The sequence below is a fragment of the Lottia gigantea genome (genome assembly GCF_000327385.1).
Source record: "Lottia gigantea unplaced genomic scaffold LOTGIsca_50, whole genome shotgun sequence".
Classification (NCBI taxonomy): domain Eukaryota; kingdom Metazoa; phylum Mollusca; class Gastropoda; family Lottiidae; genus Lottia; species Lottia gigantea.
This window is the reverse complement of record NW_008709716.1, coordinates 1,369,469-1,391,209: the sequence shown is the minus strand read 5'-3', so window position 1 is coordinate 1,391,209 and position 21,741 is coordinate 1,369,469. Positions and strand designations below refer to the sequence as shown.

Sequence of the window (21,741 nt, the reverse complement as noted above, 5' to 3'; positions counted from 1 at the left end):
TATAAGGACATGATGACGGCTTGATTTTTTATTTCCATTGACATCACATTAAAGTCATATTTTCATGGACTTTATTCCTGATTATAAAGTTGATCTGTTTCATTGTTGAAGATGAGGCCATTGAGGGCCAAAATCATTAAATTTCTTAGTTTATTTTGAACACAATGTCATGATCCGTTGTGCATCATAGATAGATCTATCACATCACATTTTCATTTTAGGTCAGAATGTGACATTAACAGATTATTTTTGGCCAAACTAAAAGTCCTACAGTAAATACTAAATACTGGTAATAAGATGTTATTTTTTTTTAATTTCAGAATGACATCTAAAAGAGTAAACACAACAGCAACAGCTAGATTAAAGCAAGACTATCTGCGTTTAATGAAAGATCCCGTTCCTTATGTTAGAGCTATTCCTTTGCCATCAAATATCCTAGAATGGTATGTAAACATGTAAAGTAGTCTTATCTGATAGACCTGGTGTCAGTAGGCCTAATATTGAATTTTATGACACTTAAGTATAAAATACAAAGTTATAGAAAAAATCTGCATTAGATTTAGAAAATCTAACTTCTAGATCTTAAAAAAAAAAATGGTCTTTAGAAGTGCTAGAACTGGACTATTATTGCATAACTCCTTTAAAAATACTTTAAACTAGGATAACTTTCTATTATAAGTATGTTTTTGTCTATGATTAATTTCAATTTGGTAGTAGGAGTTATCTAAGATGTTTTAAAATTGGATTTTAATTTGGGGCAAAAGAAAAACAATATTGAGACCCTCTAATAGCCCTGTTGATATTTGCTGCACATCAATAATCAATAATATGTCCATGGAAATGTGGACGTATATTGCTGTCGCCCCTGTCCGTCGGTCCTTCTGTCCGTCCGTCCGTCCACATTTCTTGTAGGCGGGATAGAGGGAACAGTTTTTATCTGATCTTGATGAAACTTGGTATTCATGTATATATTGATGAGATCTCGGTCAAGTTCGAAATTGGTAATAACCGGGTGAACGGTTTCAGAGATATTGCCCTTGACCTCGTTAAAATGCGTCAAATTTGCCTTGTAGGCACGATAGAGACTACAGTTTTCATCTGATCTTGATGAAACATGGTATGCATGTATATATTGATGAGATCTCGGTCAAGTTCGAAAGTGGTAATAATCGAATGAACGGTTTCAGAGTTATTGCTCTTGACTTAGTAAAAATGCGTCAAATTTGCCTTGTAGGCACGTTAGAGACTACAGTTTTCACACGATCTTGATGAAACTTGGTATGCTTGAAAATATTGATAAGATCTTGGTCAAGTTTGAAGTCGGTAATAATAGGATGAACGGTTTCAGAGTTATTGCCCTTGACTTAGTAAAAAACGTGTCAAATTTGCCTTGTAGGCACGATAGAGATTACAGTTTTTATCTGATCTTGATGAAACTTGGTATGCATGTATATATTGATGAGATCTCAGTCAAGTTGGAAATTGGTAATAATCAAATCAACAGTTTCCGAGTTATTGCCCTTGTGTGTACAGCGATGAGACATTGTTCATGTTTGAATTTCATGATAACTTGATGAACTGTTTCAGGTTTTTGCCTTGACTTATGGATGATTTTAAGATTATTTGTAAATTTATTATTAAGCCACTAAAGATTTTGTTATCATTCTGACAGCTGGTAGTGGGCATATGTTACCTTGCCTGGCAAGCTGTCTTAAATTTTTGAATTTGGAATAAATCAAACTGCAGTCTAAGTTTAGGATATGAAATCTTGCTATAGAAAGGAAAAGAAGAAAAAAAACATGAACACAGACTAAAATAGATCATGCAGAGATAATTTTGTATACATAATATTGTTTTCAGGCATTATGTAGTTCAAGGACCAGAGAAAACTCCATTTGAAGGTAAATTGTTATTACTATTAATTTGATGTTGCTGTATAATATTTTGTATGTCTGATTTAAGCCATTAATGGTAAATCATACTTGCAATATATTTTAAGAAGTTTTTGAGAAAACAGAGTATATTAAGTGATTAACTTCAACAAAATATGAATAGTATATTATATTCTTATATGTAAAATATTTGTAGGTGGTATTTACCATGGTAAATTAGTCTTTCCCAGAGAATTTCCTTTCAAACCACCTAGTATTTATATAATAACACCAAATGGACGTTTTAAATGCAACACAAGGTAAATTTTTTATTAATAAAACAAGAGTCCATTCAGGGTATATATCTGTATCCATCTACAGTTGTGTCAGGTAGAATAATGAACAATAATTCATGACCAAATCCATGAAATAAACATGTTTTAAACATGTTCTTGATATTATACATATAAAATTTTTTATTCAGAATAGTCTGAACCTTATAATGAATTGATTAGAATAAGTTCCTAGTTTAGTTCAGGATTAAATAGTCCTTATTAGGAAATACCATCTGATATGATTTAAAAAAAACTGATATGATATATTATTTTATTATTGTTTAGGTTATGTTTGTCTATCAGTGATTTTCATCCTGATACTTGGAATCCAGCATGGTCTGTAGCTACAATATTAACAGGCTTACTTAGTTTCATGGTATGTAGTTTATTTGTTCAGAATAAAGGGATTGTAAAGAGGTTTTTCTAGCCTTTTTATGTGTATGTGTACCATTGACTTCTATTTGGGACATTCCAATTCTTTGTCGGATGCCTGTGGTTCCTTTGATTCCAGAAAGAATTAACAGGAAATGATGCAGCTCCCGCAAGACATCATCAGTCCACAGAAACCACAGCCATCGAACCACCACTCTAGAAGGTGCAATTCTTGACATATTTTGATGAAACTTGGTGTGAGCGTTTGTTATCAACAAAGGATGAACCCTATCGAAAATCAGAAAAATCAAAAAATATATAAAGCCTTGTTCTTGAAAACATGTTTTTAGCTCGTAAACACTACTGCAGGCACAATTCTTGCACGATTTAGATGAAACTTAGTTTAAGTGTTTGTTATCACCCAAGGATGAACCCTATTGAAAATCAGAAAAATAGAAAAATAATTAGTATGAGTTTATTGCCTTTGTTCTTGAAAATGTGTTCAATTTTTAGCACAAAAACAACCTTGATGATTTTGACGAAACTAGGTGTCAGTGTTTGTAACCACCCAAGGATGAACTCTATTGAAAATAAAAAGAAAAATCTGAAAATATTTACTAAGAGTTATTGCCCTTGTTCATGAAAACTCGTTTGTAATATAATACAGTATCGCCCGAGAAGTGTAAGACTGAAGGTTGAATATTTCATACTAGTAATTGTTACTGTACTGCCAAATATTTTTATTTAAAATCAAAGCTGCCAGTGGGCTTATATTACCTTGCCTAGTGCAGGCTATCTTTAACTCAGTACCAACTTTTCTGTGAAAACAAATTTCTTAATGGTCTCTGAAAGATATCTACTTTTGTTTGCTTGAGATTCTTATAGAAGAGGATGTACCCAAGTTATAAACACTCGGTATTTATATAGGAAGCATTATGAAGTTTAATGAAAATTATAGTTGAAGATTAAAATAGGATCTTTATAAAAAGTTGGTTTATGATTTCAGTTGGAGAAAAGTCCTACATTAGGCAGTATAGAAACATCAGATTATACTGTAAGTATTGCTAGTTTTTATATTATCAGGTTGAAAATATGAGCTAGTTTGTACAAATCATATTATGAATGACAGCTGATGGATGATTTTGATTGAGGATTTGAAATCATCAATGGACTGAATATAGTCAGTTTTATGGTATTTTATCATCTTTTTCTTTTTCTAGGTAGTGATGATGTCTGTTTCGATTAAGCAATGAGCGATGTGCTCCAATACCTTCTTTTGTATCTTTATACTTTGCTTTTCTTCCGAGAAATTCTGTCATTTTGTTTTTTCTAATGAAGAGCAAAGTGCTCTCTTATATTCTTCTGTGATTCTTTTTACCAATCAATAACTGATCACTTTACATAGTAAACAATGTTCTGATTATATTTGTTCATGCTAAAACTGTAATGGATTTGATAATTTCAGAAACGACAACTAGCTGCTCAAAGTGGACCATTGAATCTGAATAATAAGACATTTATTGAGTTATTTCCTGATTTATCAGAAGTAGGTAACAAGAGCTCTATATAGTCAAATACAAAAATTTTTGCTAATCCTTTACCGTCAAAACATATAAACTAGTCAAAGGTATAAAAGGTATAAGATTTTGAGGGTTTGACTAATCCTTCAATAGAATATGAAAAATCTGAAATAAGATTAAATGTATGCAGGTTGGTTTATTTTAGGCAGATTTTAGATTTTATTTGACCTAAATTCGCACATTATCTCAGAGAAAAAAATTCCCTGATTAAAGGAAAGTTTTGATGAGGAAAGTGCGTAGAGTGTGTAGCAACTTGCAAGACATTGTTTGGTGTTTTTTACGAAGAATTGTAACTGAAATGGGCAATCAGAAGAAAATCCTTCTGACAATTTCAAAACTTTATTCTGTAAGACGAAATAAATCATGTTTGTAGAAAATAAATATGATGATACAAGTTGAAATAGATTAGATATACATGGCAGATATACATGGCGGCTGTCACGATAAAATGAACAGTAGGGCCTACAAACTTTTTGAACTGACTTCAGAATATAGGTATGAATGATTCTTAAATGTGCACTTTATTGTAATTAAACGAAGCTGCATGCATAATATCATTTTAGATTTTTCATATTTAATTGAGGGATAAGTCAAACCCTCTAGATGTCATACGATTACACCTTTGAAAATATATTTGACTGATTGTGGTTGTATTAATGTTTTGACAGTACTCTGATGAGCAAAAATATCTGTGTTTGACTTTAATAAACTTCAGTACATACAGTGCACTGAATATCTGTTTTGAATCTAGTTTCTCCCAGACAGGTCCAAGGGTCTAACATGGAAAGATATCTAGTTGTATGGATTGGACAAGGTTTTGAAATGTAGGATGAAAAATAACATTTCATTTGTTTTCAATTTCTAGTACTCACTTTAATTTGGTTGGATTAGTTTAGTTCTTTCTTATGTATTTACATAACATAGGTTTATTTGTATTATACCTCTAGACTTGCAATATGAGAATTAACATAAGGTGTGCAATTTCATTCAACTGATTTTATTTAATTATAATATATTAGAAACAGAGGCAGAGTTTTTTAGTCAGCTAGGCATAAAAAAGGGTTGAATTGAACTGATTCAAGTCTACTCTAGCAAATTTTGGGTTCTTGTAGCCTAAAAAATGTCGGGTAGCTGAAATGACATGATAATTTGATACCTTCAAAGTTTGCATTAAATGTTGATTTCATACCTTCTTTAGATGCTTGGATACTAGTTAGTTGATACTCTGAAATGCTTTATATTTTTTCTATGGTGTTTCAGGAAATACAATCAGAAATAAAACGAAGAGATGAAGAAATTAAACAAGCAACTGAAAGTAGTGGTAGATTATCCAGTAACTCTAATATTAGAAATAATAATAGTCCTTCCTTTAATCAACCCTTCAATAACAATAATGAACCTAATCAAGGCTTTTGGGGAAGTGCATTAGCTAACATCTTTGTAATTCTTGGATTTGCTGCATTTGCATTCACTGTGAAATATGTTCTACGTAGCGTGATAGATTGATAGTTATCCAACTGTTAAAAGGATTTGAGTGAAATTTTAAACGAAATGCATTGGTTAGACATCATGCAGTTCTCTGGGATTTTGTTATGTTGTATGAATTGTGAATTCAGACCCTTGGTCTTATCTTCATGATATCAAATTTATCACAAGTTCAATATGGTTAGATTGTAAGGAAATTAAGAAATAAATGAAATCTTACAATATACATGACTGTTTAAATAAAACATTTTCCAAATGTGATAATTTAAGTTGTCAAGAAAAGCTAGATTGGTTGGAAAATATTAATTAGTTTAACTAATTAGTCAAATCAGAATGTTTAAATATAACATTATAAAACAATATATTGTTCAAAGTTGCAAGTTGGCTAAAATCACCCATTGAAATATATATTTCTCTTATAAGCTTACATATATTATACTTCTCTATAAATGATTTATTTTTTGTAAAATCAGTGATATCTGTGTGTGATAACAGTAAACTGAAAATCTTCTTTTTTTTAGTGTTTTGTATGGTTCCTCTTAAATACATCATTGTATCCTCAGCAGTTTCCATAAAGCTTAATCTGTCTCGGTAATGAATGGAGAATTTTGTTGCTTCTTCTAGACTCTTTACTTCTGACATCTTTAAATATTTGTCAAATGACTCAAAATTATGCGTATGCCCTTTAATTGTGACTAGCGGTTTACCAATGATACATTTTTATGATCATTTTGGATCCAGATTTTTCGAGGGTTTTGTTAACAATACGCGTAGTCCTGAAAGACCAGCCTCTGATATTTTAATTACAATAATCGTGACAATTCTGACATAGTTTCAGTAAAAATGTCTGCCATTCATTACCGTGATATTTTGCAGAACTTTCTAAATAGACTTTTTAAGTTACTGTGCATGTGCCTACTGAACCAATGAAAGACTATTTCAATAATTTGAAATTGACAATATTTTCTTGTATATTTCTTCAAATCTGTTTACCAAAATTTGTTAACAATAAAATACATTTTTCAGTATTTGATCAAAGTATTGATTATTTATTCTAATATATAAAATAGACATTGATTATGATTTGCTTCTGACAAAGATGTGCACATAGATATTTACTAGATATTCTGTATTTAATATTTTGTATCTAATGTTATAGCTGATAGATCTTATTTACTGCTGTCAAAATACATTCTTAACTAGGCTTTGTATATTGCTATGTATATTGTTAATAATGGGAATGGTGTACTATTTAAAAATAAGAAAAATTGTTGATAACTTTATGTCTTGTTAATAAACTATTGTCAGTTACTTTTACGCTTTATATTTCTACCTGGCAGGAAATTCTCATGATTTACTGCAATCCAATGTCCAATTGGCTCTTAAACGTAAGCACCAGCCTCCTGAGAATGGAGGTATGAGGGAAAAGACCAGTTTAATAAGGTGGGGTGAGAAGAGGTGGCAAATGTGGAGACTGAATTTAATATACTGAATACCTAATAAACATTGAATTGATTTGGACATATTAATATTTTTGGTTAGAAAAGTATCATTTAAAGGGACAGGTTGTCCATTTTGGGGGTTTCTTCTAGTTATGAATATATGTAAATAGTCTTCAGAAGTACTAATTATAAAAATGTATGAAAATCACAAAATTCCTGAAAAACTACATCAAACACGGAATTTTCTCGCTATTTCTATATTGTCATTTCTATATATGAAGAGTGGTCATTTTAAAATTCAATCAAGGATAATTCTGGGCACACATGGATTTGAAAGCTCAAATTTCAACTATCAAAGATTGGCTTTGCTAAAAATATCAGAGAGACTGAGACTGAGACTAATGCATGATAGGGGCTTAAGGGGTTTGTTTGCAACCCTACTGAACTGAATTGTCCAAAAATTGTCTTATGGGAGAGCAATGTAAACTTTTTTTTCAAATTATTATATATATGTTTATTCGGTATTATAGGCCTCCAGCCATATAGTTTCTATATATAACTCGACTATGCCTCCAGCCCACAGTAGGCCTACAGAATAGGCCTACATAAATACAGAATGATTTATAAAATGAAAATATATCTATAGGCTACAATTATCATATTTACAACCAAAAAAAAAACTGTAGCGGAATATTCAAAATATTTTAGCCAATGAAAATTCATCTATAGCCTAGGCCTACAATATCATATTTACACTAGACGGACTTCAAAATTACAAACTTTTCAAGAACTTAAATCTGATTCTTGTGGCTCTCAATATGAATTTACCAATATCAACATCATTTTCTACCAGTTTCAAAATTACATGTATGAGGCAATAGATCTAGCCTCTAAATTTCTGAAATGTTATAAAACACTTAATTTTCCAAGTGACGTATTGATGGACTCCAGTGACTGAGTGGCGAACTCACTGACGTAGTGACGAACTCATTGACAGAGTGGCGAACTCATTGACGGAGTGACGAACTCACTGACGTACTAACTGACATATGAGGTAGCCCTGACTCTAATTTTCTTCCACTTTTCTCTCAAGAATCACAAAAGGCTGAAACAGCATTGAATCTACTCTAGTCTAGAGTAGTAGAGAATTAGTATATTCTTCAATTCATTTCTTTGAATTTCTTCTAGCCTATTCAAATGATCCATGTTTTCAACCAAAAGTTCTATAACTGTTTGCTTTTGTGGGTTTGGGAGGAAGGGATGGGGGTGATATCATTCCCGGAATTATGATGATTATTTTCATTAACGGTATAGTTTCGTTTTCAGTAAGTCTCGACACGAAAATGTACGATTCTCGCGCATAATCCGCCATCTTTTTTGTAAAATGAGTGTTGATCGTAAACAAGAGATAGGAAAGTTATTGATTGTTGCAACTATGTACCACACAAATACATTCGTATTGTCCCTTCAGTAGAATAAAAATTTCATTGCGACCCTTATCCTAATACTTCTTTTGTAAGTGGTAAGATATGTCAGATGTAGCCTTCAGTAGGATGGTGTCGAAACTATACATTACTTTGTTGTTGTTTCTGGACTCCAAATTGAAGTAGGCTAATGTCAATTACTTAAGGTACAAGGGTTGGAACATCGACCTCATTCATTCATATAGCAAAGTTTTGGTTCTGTTATGCTCTGTGTTACAGATCCAGATAGATGGATTTACAGGAGAACATTCCAGAAATGATAAATTAAAGCGACAGATTCCCCATTGCATTGGTTTTACCAAATCGAACCTTGCTTAGTCTTAGAAACTTGTATTTTTATCCAAGATAATCCGTTATGGTGTTGACAGCTCACACTGCCCAAATTTGAGACTTCTAATCTATGTGTGTCAAGAATTATCTGAGTTTGTTGAAAAGACGATTTCTCTTGAGGCCTATAGGCTATATTAGAAAAGACATTTAGAAGGTGAAATTCCTAGTTTGAAGCATTTTTGAAGGAATTATGCGATTTGAATACATTTTTAGTACAGTGGTGTAACCTATTTTCGTGGATATAAGGATTCAACACCAAATTTCGTCAAGGTTAAAAAAACGAAAATTTTTTTTTATGTCTTAGATGTTTCATCAGATATTCTACAAATAATTAAAATTGGTTTATTTCGATTTTCTTTATGAATCCTTCACTTTAACCCATATTTCATGAGCAACCAACTCGGCAACGGCAGCAGAATGCGTCACCTATTTTCGTGTACAATGTTTGATCTATAAATAAGTCTAGAAAAACACGTTGTATCGATACCGGATGGAATAAGTCACTGAAACAACATAAGAATATGGTCCACTTTGTGTTCCATAGAAATTTTCTGCTGAATCTGCTAGTTGATCACGTGACTTCATTCGTTGAAATATATTCTAGCAGACGACACTTGGAATTCCGATTACCGCTTGGGATAATAAGGAAATTCGGCCAATAAAAAATGGTGACGTTTGGTAATAACTGAAATCCGCAATTTTGTATTTGTCAAAGTATACATTAATACATTTTACCTTGCTTGAAACTACTGGATTCATTCTACTAGCTGACATTGTAGAGAAAACCCATGTTTATCAAAACAAACTAATGTGGAGGTCGCGCAAGGTCGCTCATGTAAATTATTAATCCTTTCCGGAAATCCACGAATAATAGGTTTCCACGAAATTAGGTTACTCGACTGTACTTCTTAATTAACATGTATTCTAGATCCAAATCAACCTTTATAAAAATGATGAATTTGTCCCTTAAAAAGTGACTTTTGTCATGACAGCTGTGAACTTCATATTGACTTGATAAGAGTATATCCGAATGGCCATATCTTGCTAGAGCGCAGCTGCCTAGGGTCTTTGTTAGTATTAATTACAGGGCTTGGAACAGTTCTTTGGTGCATAAAACAAAAAGTCAAATCATTCTGCAGTTTGGAAAGTTTATTCGATAATATAACGACTACCATGACTCTATCCTGTGCCATTAAAGTATGAAAGAACTTTGGGAAACGCATAGTTTGAAAAAGCAATCTGAAAAATAAATCTACCATGAATATATCGGAGAATTTTTGTAAATAATCTTGTGTAATATGTGTAAAATTTATATTCTTATACGCCCACATTATAATGTGGAGGTATATTGTCACCCATATCCGTCGGTCCGTCTGTCCACAATTGGCTTGTGAACGCGATAGAGACTACAGTTTTCATCTGATTTGAATGAAATTTGGTGTGATCATTTATATTGATGAGATCTTGGACAAGTTCGATTTTCACGATTTTTCAATGAATGTTATTGCCCTTGACTTATGAAAAACGTGTCAAAATTTGTTTGTGAACACAATAGAGACTACAGTTTTCATCCAATTTAAATGAAATTTGGTGTAAATATTAATAAAAAAGAGATCTTGGTCAAGTCTGAAGTTGGCTATATTTCGATGAACGGTTTTTGAGTAATTGGCCTTGATTTATGAAAAACACGTCAAAATTTGTTTGTGAACACAATTAGAGAATACAGTTTTCATCTGATTTAAATGAAATTTGGTATGATCATTTATAATGATGAGATCTTAGTCAAGATTGAATTTGACAATTTTTCGATCAACAGAATTTGAGTTATTGTCCATTGTATTGTAAAAACTCAATGAAAATGGTGACAGATTATGTCAGAATTTTATTAAATAATGTGTCTTTGTTTAAATCAACAATATCTTGCACAAATTAGATTTTTGGTATGATTTGACTTCCCTTGATATACTGAAAATGTATAAGGAAAGTGGGCGTATCTTGCTAGGCAACCACTTCTTTATTCATTCCAAAGCAACAATTTTCCATAATAATTCTTGACCAGAAAATAGTGAAACCATTGTGCTTTCTTGTTTTCTGAATATATGTTAATGTTCTGAAGAATAATTGCCAACAAAAGCCAAAAAATCAAGAAACGGGACAAATTCTAGTTAACTTATCGTACTACATGTATTGCATATGTATTTTTGGTCATATAGCTTCAAATTATGAAGATTTGATTGTATCGTTTTTAAACGGCAACATAATATGTAAAGAAATTTATTACTTTGATATACATGTACTTACTGTGCTAATGAACTTAAAAAGACAGTAGACTACTATTTTGAATCTGATTTATATACAATGTAACAAATAGTCAGAAAATTTGATTTACAGTTGGCTTTATGTCTAATGGCCTAAGACCACAAATTCATTTTTATTACCAGTATATGAAGTGGAATTATTTGGAGATATTATTTTAATTCAGAATTTTCTTCAATATTCTTTTGAAGTTGAGATTTCAATTCAAGTGATAGGCACCAGTTTTCACAAGTAAAGCCACAAGGGGCTAAATAATCTGTTTAACTAGGTGGCACATTGTCACACGAGTCATCATTGGATTCATGTTTAGTCTTATGCCACCAATTTTGTGTTTTTCATAAAAGATGATAAAGTTCCTCTAACGTGATATTTGAATCAAATATTGAAACTGGGTACACGGCCAGACATATAATGTTTATTTTCTTGGAAGTTGCTCTGACCTTTGGTTGCTAGTTCCTAAGAATTTTCACCATGACAAAAGCCCAATTTGTCATAACTTTTGGTATTTACACAAAGCTGGACCATTAATAAGTTGCCAAATATTCAGCAATGTGCCTGTGAAGATGGGTATGCTTTCCATGCTTTGTACAACTCAGTAAGTTAAGCCTACCCCTTGACTGTGTTTTGGTACTGTGTGGGACACATTGAAGAATATCTATATAAGCTATAAATGAAATGTGCTTTGAATATCATGAAGAAAGATACTTGTTAAAATTGTGTAGATGATCTTATCTGGACAAAAATTTGTTCATGATAACTACCATATATCATATTTCAGTATATTTTCATCAGGTAATATTACTAATGATATAAATTCCTATACCTGTATATATTGTGATACTGTACATCGACCAGTAGAGATTTTGCATACACTTCCATAGACAATTGTCTACAGAGCAAGAAAATGGCTAGGAATTCTTGTCTACTTTCATGAGAAAGTTTTCAGAAACTGACAGAAAATAAAACATCAGTACTGATTTCATTCAAGTATATATATATTGACTTTATTATAGCAATTCACTAATGTGTCCAAGTTTTTGTTATGTCAGGCTTTAAGTTTGCAATTCTTTGATCAAGGTGAAATGATAAAGTAAAAATACAAAATAGAATAAATGCTGTTATATAAGAGACTTTGCACAAGTGTTATTACCAAAAGATAGGTTGGTCCTTTTTTTGTATATACATATCAAGTTGCATGAAGTCTTTAAATTCTTTTAGTTCATTTTTATAAGCTCCACATGGAATAGGGCCTATATTGGCAACACATGTCTGTCAGTTGTTCCGTCACGACCATCCTCAATCGATCGTAAACAGTTAAAGAGGCCTGTTATCACTTAAGGATAAACCCTATTGAAACTCAGAAGAATCAAAAAATATTTATTGCCCTTGTTCAATTTTTGAGCTCGTTAACATTCTAGAAGGTACATTTCTTGACCAATCTTGACAAAACTTGTTTTTGTTATCACCCAAGGATTAACCCTATTGAAACTCAGAAGAATCAAAAAATATTTATTGCCCTTGTTCAATTTTTGAGCTCGTTAACATTCTAGAAGGTACATTTCTTGACCAATCTTGACAAAACTTGTTTTTGTTATCACCCAAGGATTAACCCTATCGAAAATCAGAAGAATCGAAAAATATTTAGTAGGAGTTATTGCCCTTGTTCTTTAAAAACCAATCAATTTTTAGCTCATAAACACTCTAGAAAGCACAATTTCTTTTTGTTAGTGTTTGTAATTAACCAAGGATTAACCCTATCGAAAATCAAGTAACTTAAAAATAATAAATATAAGTAAGTGCCCTTGCTTTTGGAAATTCATTCAATTTTTAGATTGAAAGCACTTTAGATAGGACTATTCTTGATGGATTGGACTCTCCAATCTGTCTCTCAAAGTTCAAATGAAGTGTAAGACGGAAGGTTAAATGTTTCATACTGGTGATTGTTACTGTACTGTCAAATATTTTTATTCAAAACCAAAGCTGCTAGTGGGCGTATATTACCTTGCCTAGAATATTTCATACTAGTGTTGGATGCTTAATGTTCTAATTTAAACAAAGCTGCCAGTGGGTGCATGTTATCTTTCCTGATCAACTATCCTGTACATTCTCAGTCTGATTAAAATTTTACTTTTAATTAGGCTTTGCCGTTGTAAACTTTAAGTAAAAGATGGATAGTGGGGGAACAATGATGTTACCAATGGGTAGCAGAATGCTTCCAGTACAACAACCAAATAGACTATTGACACAAGTACCAACTGTACCAACCATTCCACAAAATACTTCTAGTGTAGACAATATTAGAGTGAATATCTATCCACCCAATTCAATACAACCACCACTAGCTACACCAGTAACTAAACAAGCTCAATATGCTCAACAAGTACGACAACAAATAGCAGCTAATCAGGGCATGTTATTTGATGGTAAACGCATGAGAAAATCTGTACAGAGAAAAGTTGTTGATTATAATTCTGCAGTATTCAATTATATGAAGGTAAATCTATACAGAATCTTAACAAATTTTTGTGTCAGATGGTGATGAGAACGTAGTAACATGAAAGCACAAGTGTTAGATGGTGATGGAAACCTTTTTTTTTTTTGTGTGGTTCTATTTGATGTTAAAGTGAAGGTTATAAATAAATCTTTTTATTGTTTATTACTATGGTTTTGAAGACTACAAAAAAAAACATAGCCTCTAATGCTTTTATTGTATCATGAAATCTCATAATTGACCAATCTTTTATAAAAATTGCATAATTTATATATTTTTTAGTCACGAATTTGGCAGAGAGATGTAAGAGATGCTAGAGCTATACAACCAGATGGTTTATATCAAATAAATGTTAGTATTGATAATACTATTCAGTATGTTTTTCTTGCTATATACTAGTACATTTATATGTTCATTTATCACCACCAGCAATGTGTTCAGAGAAAGAGACAATATAGTTTTGATTGTATTTTGACAAAGTTTATAATTGATTATGATTAGATCTGAGAAATTTTTCAGATTGCTACCTTGCAGTTGGGTTGTTCTAACTTCAATATGAAGGATGCTTGATTGAAGACGAATTGATACTGGACAACAGAATTATTTACTATTTATTTGTACCTGGGAAAACATTTCCCCAGGTAAGTAAATATGAAATGGTTTTTTTTTTTAGGTTGAACCACCATTGAGTATGTTACATAATCCAATGAATGCTGTAACAACTAAGTTCGTCAGACAATCTACTAATAAGTTCCGATGTCCAATATTTGTCTTAACGGTAAGTAGTAAACTTTTGATATACAATGATATCTTATCAAGTTATTTTCCCTAAAGTGATAAGCTTTTGAAATATTCCTCCCTGTGTTGTGAGTGTATCAATTCACTATGCAGAAATTGAGTCTGATAATATATGGCCAAATAATTTTAAGCTTTTGGTTAAAAAACAACATATAATTTTATTTCATGTTTTATACGCCCACATGAAATGTTACCGATTTTGACGAAACTTGGTGTGGGTGTATGTAATCACCCAAAGATGAACCCTAACGAAAATCAGAAAAATTGAAAAATGTTATTGCTTCTGTTCTTAAAAATGCGTTCAAGTTTTAGCCTGTAAACACTCTGGAAGGCCCAATTCTGGATAGATTTTGATGAAACTTGGTAACATTATTCAGTATCGCCTCAATAAGTTAAAAAGAAGTGAATGACTGAAGGTTGAATATTTCATACTGGTAATTGTTACTGTACTGCCAAATATTTTTATTTAAAATCAAAGCTGCTAGTAGGTGCATATTACCTTGCCTGGCAAGCTATCTTCATTGTATAAATTAAAATTTTAAAATTGGTTTAAACACAATGTGTTTTCATAGTTTTCTTTGTGCATCATTGAAAATCTTTTGTTACCCCATAAATTATGTAAGATTTGGAACTTGTATGTTTTATTTGTATTGTTTGAAATATTTTATTGTATTGTTTGATTGTAGTGGACACCAGAAGGAAGACGATTAGTAACTGGAGCATCTAGTGGAGAATTTACATTATGGAATGGTTTATCATTTAATTTTGAAACCATTTTACAGGTAGTGTACAACATTAGTCATAATTTGATTTCGGACTTGTTAGTTTTATGTAGATCAGTAGATGATCGGAAAATCATACCAGAAAGTGGGAAATAACTTGTTTCCTTTGTCATGATTTCCAACTGTTCATCTACCTTGAATGATGAATCAACAGTACTTTGTTTATTTTTCTAATGATTTCTTTAAAGGGACTTCTTACAATTAGGTTCTACATGTTCTTTCATATTTTTTGTGAACATAATAGAGTAGTTATTTCATAATGGATTTTGAATTCATCACTGATATCAATATTAAATATATTTCAGGCCCATGATGTATCAGTAAGAGCTATGAGATGGAGTCATAATGACCTATGGATGGTTACAGCAGATCATGCAGGTTTTATTAAATATTGGCAGACTAATATGAATAATGTTAACATGTATCAAGGTCATAAAGAAGCTGTTCGTGGTATAAGGTGGGCACAAAATACACATCCAATAAGTACTATAATACTTTGGTATAACTGTTATTGTCTGGTTTGTATATATAGTTTGTTGTATTATTTAAATAAAGAAATTTCTCTTGGCCCGATATCAATAAAGAAAGAAATCCACCCCATTTTCAATTCCACCTGATCACCCAGAATCTATTTACTAAGTTTGGGGCTACTATATTATATACTATGAAATGATGCAGCCCTGTTAGGTTGCAAATAAAGGCGTTATTGAGGAGTGACTAAGAAAACATTCCTTCCACCCATGTTTAATAAAGATGGTCCAAACTCCCAAACTCTTGCAACTCATGTCTGTATTAAACAGCCTTGCCTTTCATAAAATGACATTTAATAAAGGCAATGCCCAGAATATAAAGTTCCCAATACTCCCACCTATCCTACATGCAATTGTCCAGTTTCTGTGTTACCCTTGTTAATGATCATTTTACTTCCAATTCGACAGAAACTTCCAAAATTAACCCTACACAATAGACTATGCTGCATTTAATTGAAAAAAACATTTTTTGGAAATGAGATGAAAAACTTATTTCATTTACCCTTTTTTTAGATCATGATAATGATTTTCATTAAATAAAGGCTATGCCCAGACCAAACTTTTATTCTTGCTTGAGATTACCAAAATACTTTTTCCCCTTTTTCAAATCAATTGCCCTTGTTATAAAAAGGAAAAAATTGGCTCAAAAATACTTTTCCATAACCTTTTGCCATAGACAAGAATGGAATATATCTGAATTATTTCAATAAAGGCTCTGCCCAGGTTATTGTGTTGGCATTAAAACTAAAAACTAGATTTTGATTTAGTACCACCTCTTACTATGAATATCTACTAATGAATAAATTTATTTTTAAAGTAATCTAGGTTTTGTTATTTATTTACACAGTTTTTGCCCCTCGGATAGCAAGTTTACAACCTGTTCAGATGACGGAACTGTTCGAATATGGGACTTTGTTCGCTGCCATGAAGAGAGAATTCTTAGAGGTATGTTCTACCCACTTAAGTTCCAGAATCTCAGGAAGTCTTAATTAATTCTAGCATGGAATATCTTTGGACAAATTGGCCATTGGTTGAAGCTGGACATGCAGATGTTATTTGTATGTACTGCTTCAACTTCTCTGGATATAAAAAAAAAAAAGAAAAATAGTACAAGGCTTATACAAAGTTTTTGTAACATTCTGTAAGGGCAACTTCAAACAAAGATCAAATGATCCATTTTGTAGTATCGGGAACCTTGTCAATATCTCGACCTTATACATGTATCTTGTAAGCTGTCTGTTAAGAAAATAGTTTCAAAAGTCTTGTGAAATTAACTGCCTTGACATTCTACTACTAGACACAGGAACAGCTTACAACCCTGAAGGTTTTCAACTGATCATATGTTCAGTTTTGTTATGCCTACAAAGATCTGTTTCAATGTTTGGTATTTTTTTGATGAAACTGCAAAACACTCAATGAAAAATCAAAGCAATGTTATGAATTGTCTTTTGTATTTGGATTAGGAAGGTAAGTTTATCAAAACATTATCAATGTACAAATTGGACACATGTACATCTCTACAGGGGCTCTTCTACACTTCAATATACCTTCACTTTCGAACTGTACATTTATACATATTTTCCATGTGAAATCTGTATTACATTGTATATTTTGAATATTTTTCATGTGAAATCTAGCTGCATACCTAATACTTTTCTATGCAAATTCTACCTAAATTCTTTCATAGTGATATCAACATATATCTAAAATCTACATATGTATCGTAAATAATATGTTCTATGTGAAATCTACATGCATTTTCTACATTCTATTCATCTGAAATCTACATACATATTCTGAACATTTCATAAGATATCTACCTTACACATTGAATTACATTAAGATATTATTAAGCTGAAATCTGCATATCTAAAATACTTTCTATGTGAAATCTACATTATTTTACGCCCTCCTTATAATATGATTGTATTATTGTTTTAATCTGATTTAACAAAATTTGGTGTTATCCTTTATAATGATGAGATCATGGTCAAGTTGGCGATTTTTTCTCTGAACGATTTTTCAGCTATTCCCCTTGATGAATTTTTTCAATTTGCATCTATTTCAATGGGATCTTGGTTAAAATTCGATGAACGGAAATTGAGTTATTGCTCAGCAATACCTTCGACAAGTAAGATTTTTGGTACAATTTGAAACATATTGATGACTGCCCTTGATATACTGAAAATTTATCAGAGAAGTGGGTGTATCTTGCTAGGCAGCCACCTGCCTATTCATCTGAAATTTTCCTTGTGAAATCTACATACAGGTTCTTAAATCTACCATCATATTCTGAATATTACGGAGCCCCTTAGGCGCAATTTTCTATACTTTTATAAAATATTTCGTTTTAACGAAATAAGTAATAAGTATTTCGTTTAATCGAATAGCTTATTTCTTTTGAAGGAATTGATTATTTTGTTTAAACGAAATACATTTTTTATTTCGTTTAAACAAAATACAATTAAGTATTTCGTTTGAACCAAATAAGTATTTCGTTTGATGGAAATAAGTTATGCGATTAAACGAAATATACGATATTATTTCGTTTAAACGAATTAATTATTTCGTTTAAACGAATTAATTATTTCGTTAAAACGAAATATTTTATATAAGTATGGAAAATTGCGCCTTAGGGGCTCCTTAGAATATCTTCCATAAGATATCTACATTACATATTATAGACATTCTTCAGCTGAAATATTCTAAATACTTTCCTTGTGACATATACATACAGATTCTAAATGCATTCATTGTGCTTGCTGAACATCTTCAATTCTGGAACTACAGTAACTAATTCTTTAAGAACAAAAGTTTGCCATGTTATGAAAAAATTACACTCTGTAATATAAAATGTCCACCAAATTGTCTAGGCATGAGAATCAGAAACTATAAGATTAACATGGAGTAGTTGAAGTATTGAATATTTTCAGGGCATGGTGCTGATGTTAAATGTGTTGATTGGCATCCACAGAAAACATTGATAGCTTCTGGTAGTAAAGATAATCAACAACCCTTAAAATTATGGGATCCTAGAACTGGTAATAGTTTAGCTACTATGTAAGTTTTAATATTGAAAATATCTTTAATATTATTACAATGCAGTGCTCATGAACTGTAATTGATGTATTTAAGTGATATGGAAACCTCATGTGCCGTGCTGTGCTGTTCGATGACCATTGCGTAACATGTGTGAACGAAACAATGATTGGAGTCAAGTGGTCATAATAATTGGCATGCTTACATTACTATTCTTTTTATATAATCTTATGCCAAAATTGTTTGTTTTTAGTCATGCTCATAAAAATACAGTTATGGGATTACAGTGGAATCTAAATGGTAATTGGTTATTAACAGCATCAAGAGATCATCTATTAAAAATATTTGATATAAGAAATATGAAGGATGAACTTCAACAATTTAAAGGTCACAAGAAGGAAGCTACAGGTAGATAAAATATTGATCATAAGAGGAAAGCATATACTCATTCCAGCCTTCATTAAGACATAGTCCAGATCAGGACTCCAAGCATTTTTCTTGCTTTTTTGTGGACATACATGGTTTCCATTTGCAAATTGATTTGATTTGGTTTCCCTTCTGACATGTTATATTTGTGCTTCCAGAAAATCCTAACAGATTATGAACCTTATAAGGCAGATATAGTTTGATATAAATGGTTATGATGTTTAAATCTGGTCCAGATTACATGAATAGCAACTTCAATTAGAAGCATTAGTCGTCTCCAACCTACAAATCATTAAAATCCCATAAACGTTTGAATAGAAAATAAAATTTTAATCCCTCAAAACTGAAACTCAAAATAAAGTTACATCTGGAGGTTGGAAAAGTTATGTCTAGTGAAAAAGATATAACTCAGTTTTGGTCTTATGTTATTGTTTTTTTAAAAAATGAATATCTATTATAGTTGTGGCATGGCATCCATTACATGAAGGTAATTTTGCAAGTGGAGGATCAGATGGTGCCATTATGTTTTGGGAAGTTGGGTGAGTAATTAAACTATTAACATATAAAAAGTACATGGAGTTTGAAAGTGAAAGAAGAACTAGATGATATCTGATCTGTCTTGATTTTTATTATCCAGCATTTATGGTGTTAACTTTAATTGTAATTTAACATTACGATATTTAAAGAAAGATATTTCTGGCAGTATTAATAATGTTACGATTTCTTTCAAATATTACACAAAACTTGATTTTACGAAAGAAATTTAGTTCAATAATGTTTTTCTTTATATAACATTCAAGGTAAGTCATATGAAATTTCGAGAAATGTAGTCCAGATATCTTTGGCTACTATATTCGGATATCTGTTTACTATACATGTATCTTAGTATTTATCAATAAATTGTTTAGATGTGATCGTGAAGTTGGTAGTATGGAAGAAGCACATGATGGTATGGTGTGGTCTCTTGCTTGGCATCCTGGTGGTCATTTATTAGCATCTGGCTCAAATGACCATTCTACGTGAGTCATATTTAAGTGAATGATATATCCAGTTCTTTGACTGAAGCCATCTTTGAGGTTTTTTAGGCCCATAAAACAGATGACCAATGAGATAGCCTACACAATATATCAGTCTACAGGGTAATCTAGAAATATGGTTTGTTAAAGATTCAAATTTTACATCATATCAAGACTAATTTAAATGAACTAATACTTTGTGTAGCGAGGATAATTTTTATAAATGTCATACAGCAAATTGATAACTTCATGTTTTCAGTAAATTCTGGTCTAGAAATCGTCCTGGTGATAAAATGAGAGATAGATATAATTTGAATAATCTACCTGCTGGAGTTGATGCTGAAATGATGGAATATGGTAAGTACTATTAAGCCCTAATTTAATAAATTCAATCAAAGATTTCTATTTTCATAAATCTGTATGAAAAAATTATCAATGTTTATCAATCAATTAGAAATTTTGTGTATTGTTATCACAAACTGTCTATTTTTAAGTAACAAACTCTCTGACAATAGGAATAGGCTCCAAATCATGAACACTGTTACCTTTAAAATATTGTCCATCTTTGTTTTTTTTGTTGAAAAGTGAGTATTTCATTTCAGATATGGATGTGCAAGCTGTACCTAATCTACCAGGGATGGGTATGGAACAAGAAGCTCCAGTCAAACAAGGTGAGTTAGTGATCCTCTGTGACCTTTCCAAACAGACAGTTGGGATCAACTTAAAATAGCCCTAATGTGCCTAATGTGGACTAATGATATAATAGTGATAAAGATCTACAGTAGTTCCATTAGAAATAAACCAGAGAACTTTATCGCTTTGTTTGAAAAATTTTCTTACATAAAGGAAAGTATTTTATTTGTCAATTTCAGAAACAGATGAAAATGCTATCCCTAGTATACCTGGTCTTGACTTTGGCACAGATTCAGATGTGTTCAAACAAATGGAAGCTGCTAATATGCCAAAAAAAAAGGTACCATATTCAAGACCCATTCCAAAATCATTTGAACAGGCATGGGCTGGTAAGATACCAATGAAAGAGGATGAGCGTAGAAGAAGAGGTGACAGTCCAGGGAGAAGGCGAAGGAGAGATAGAGATGATGATAGTGATGAAGAATTGGGAGGCTCTAGAAGAAGACGTAGAGATAGAAGTCGAGAAAGGAGAAGAAGGGATAGAGATGATCAAACAAAAGGAATACCAAGTCTACTTGATAATATTATTTTGGCTCCACAACATCTACGTGAACTAGAAGAAACTGTTTTGAGTGAGAAATCAGAAATGAAACGCCAAGCTGTGGCTGAGAGAATGTTTGCTGAAATGGGAAATGTTGATGAAGATGGAAACCCAATGGATGTTGATGATGTTGATCTGATTGGTGGGTTTTCTGGGAAAGGCCCTGATAATCTAATTAATTTTGGTGTTCCTAGGAATGTTAAAGCCAGT

General features: G+C 31.7%; 2 protein-coding genes across 2 annotated transcripts; both read left to right on the top strand.

Moving 5' to 3' along the window:
• Positions 1-321: 321 nt before the first annotated feature.
• On the top strand, positions 322-5,664 carry LOTGIDRAFT_125503 (hypothetical protein; the record flags this gene model as incomplete). Its single annotated transcript, XM_009062288.1, has 7 exons — positions 322-443; positions 1,861-1,901; positions 2,089-2,191; positions 2,492-2,582; positions 3,585-3,632; positions 4,044-4,124; positions 5,419-5,664. 7 exons carry the CDS (start codon positions 322-324, stop codon positions 5,662-5,664), a joined length of 732 nt encoding a protein of 243 aa, XP_009060536.1.
• A 7,961-nt stretch (positions 5,665-13,625) lies between these two features.
• LOTGIDRAFT_125354 (hypothetical protein) lies at positions 13,626-21,315 on the top strand (the record flags this gene model as incomplete). The annotated part of the gene is made up of 13 exons (XM_009062287.1): positions 13,626-13,709; positions 13,989-14,057; positions 14,380-14,484; positions 15,191-15,286; positions 15,592-15,743; positions 16,664-16,761; positions 18,750-18,876; positions 19,109-19,263; positions 19,742-19,820; positions 20,190-20,300; positions 20,557-20,629; positions 20,887-20,968; positions 21,170-21,315. Coding segments are annotated over 13 exons (1,377 nt in total), but the record flags the coding sequence as incomplete, so codon positions are not given.
• Positions 21,316-21,741: the final 426 nt, after the last annotated feature.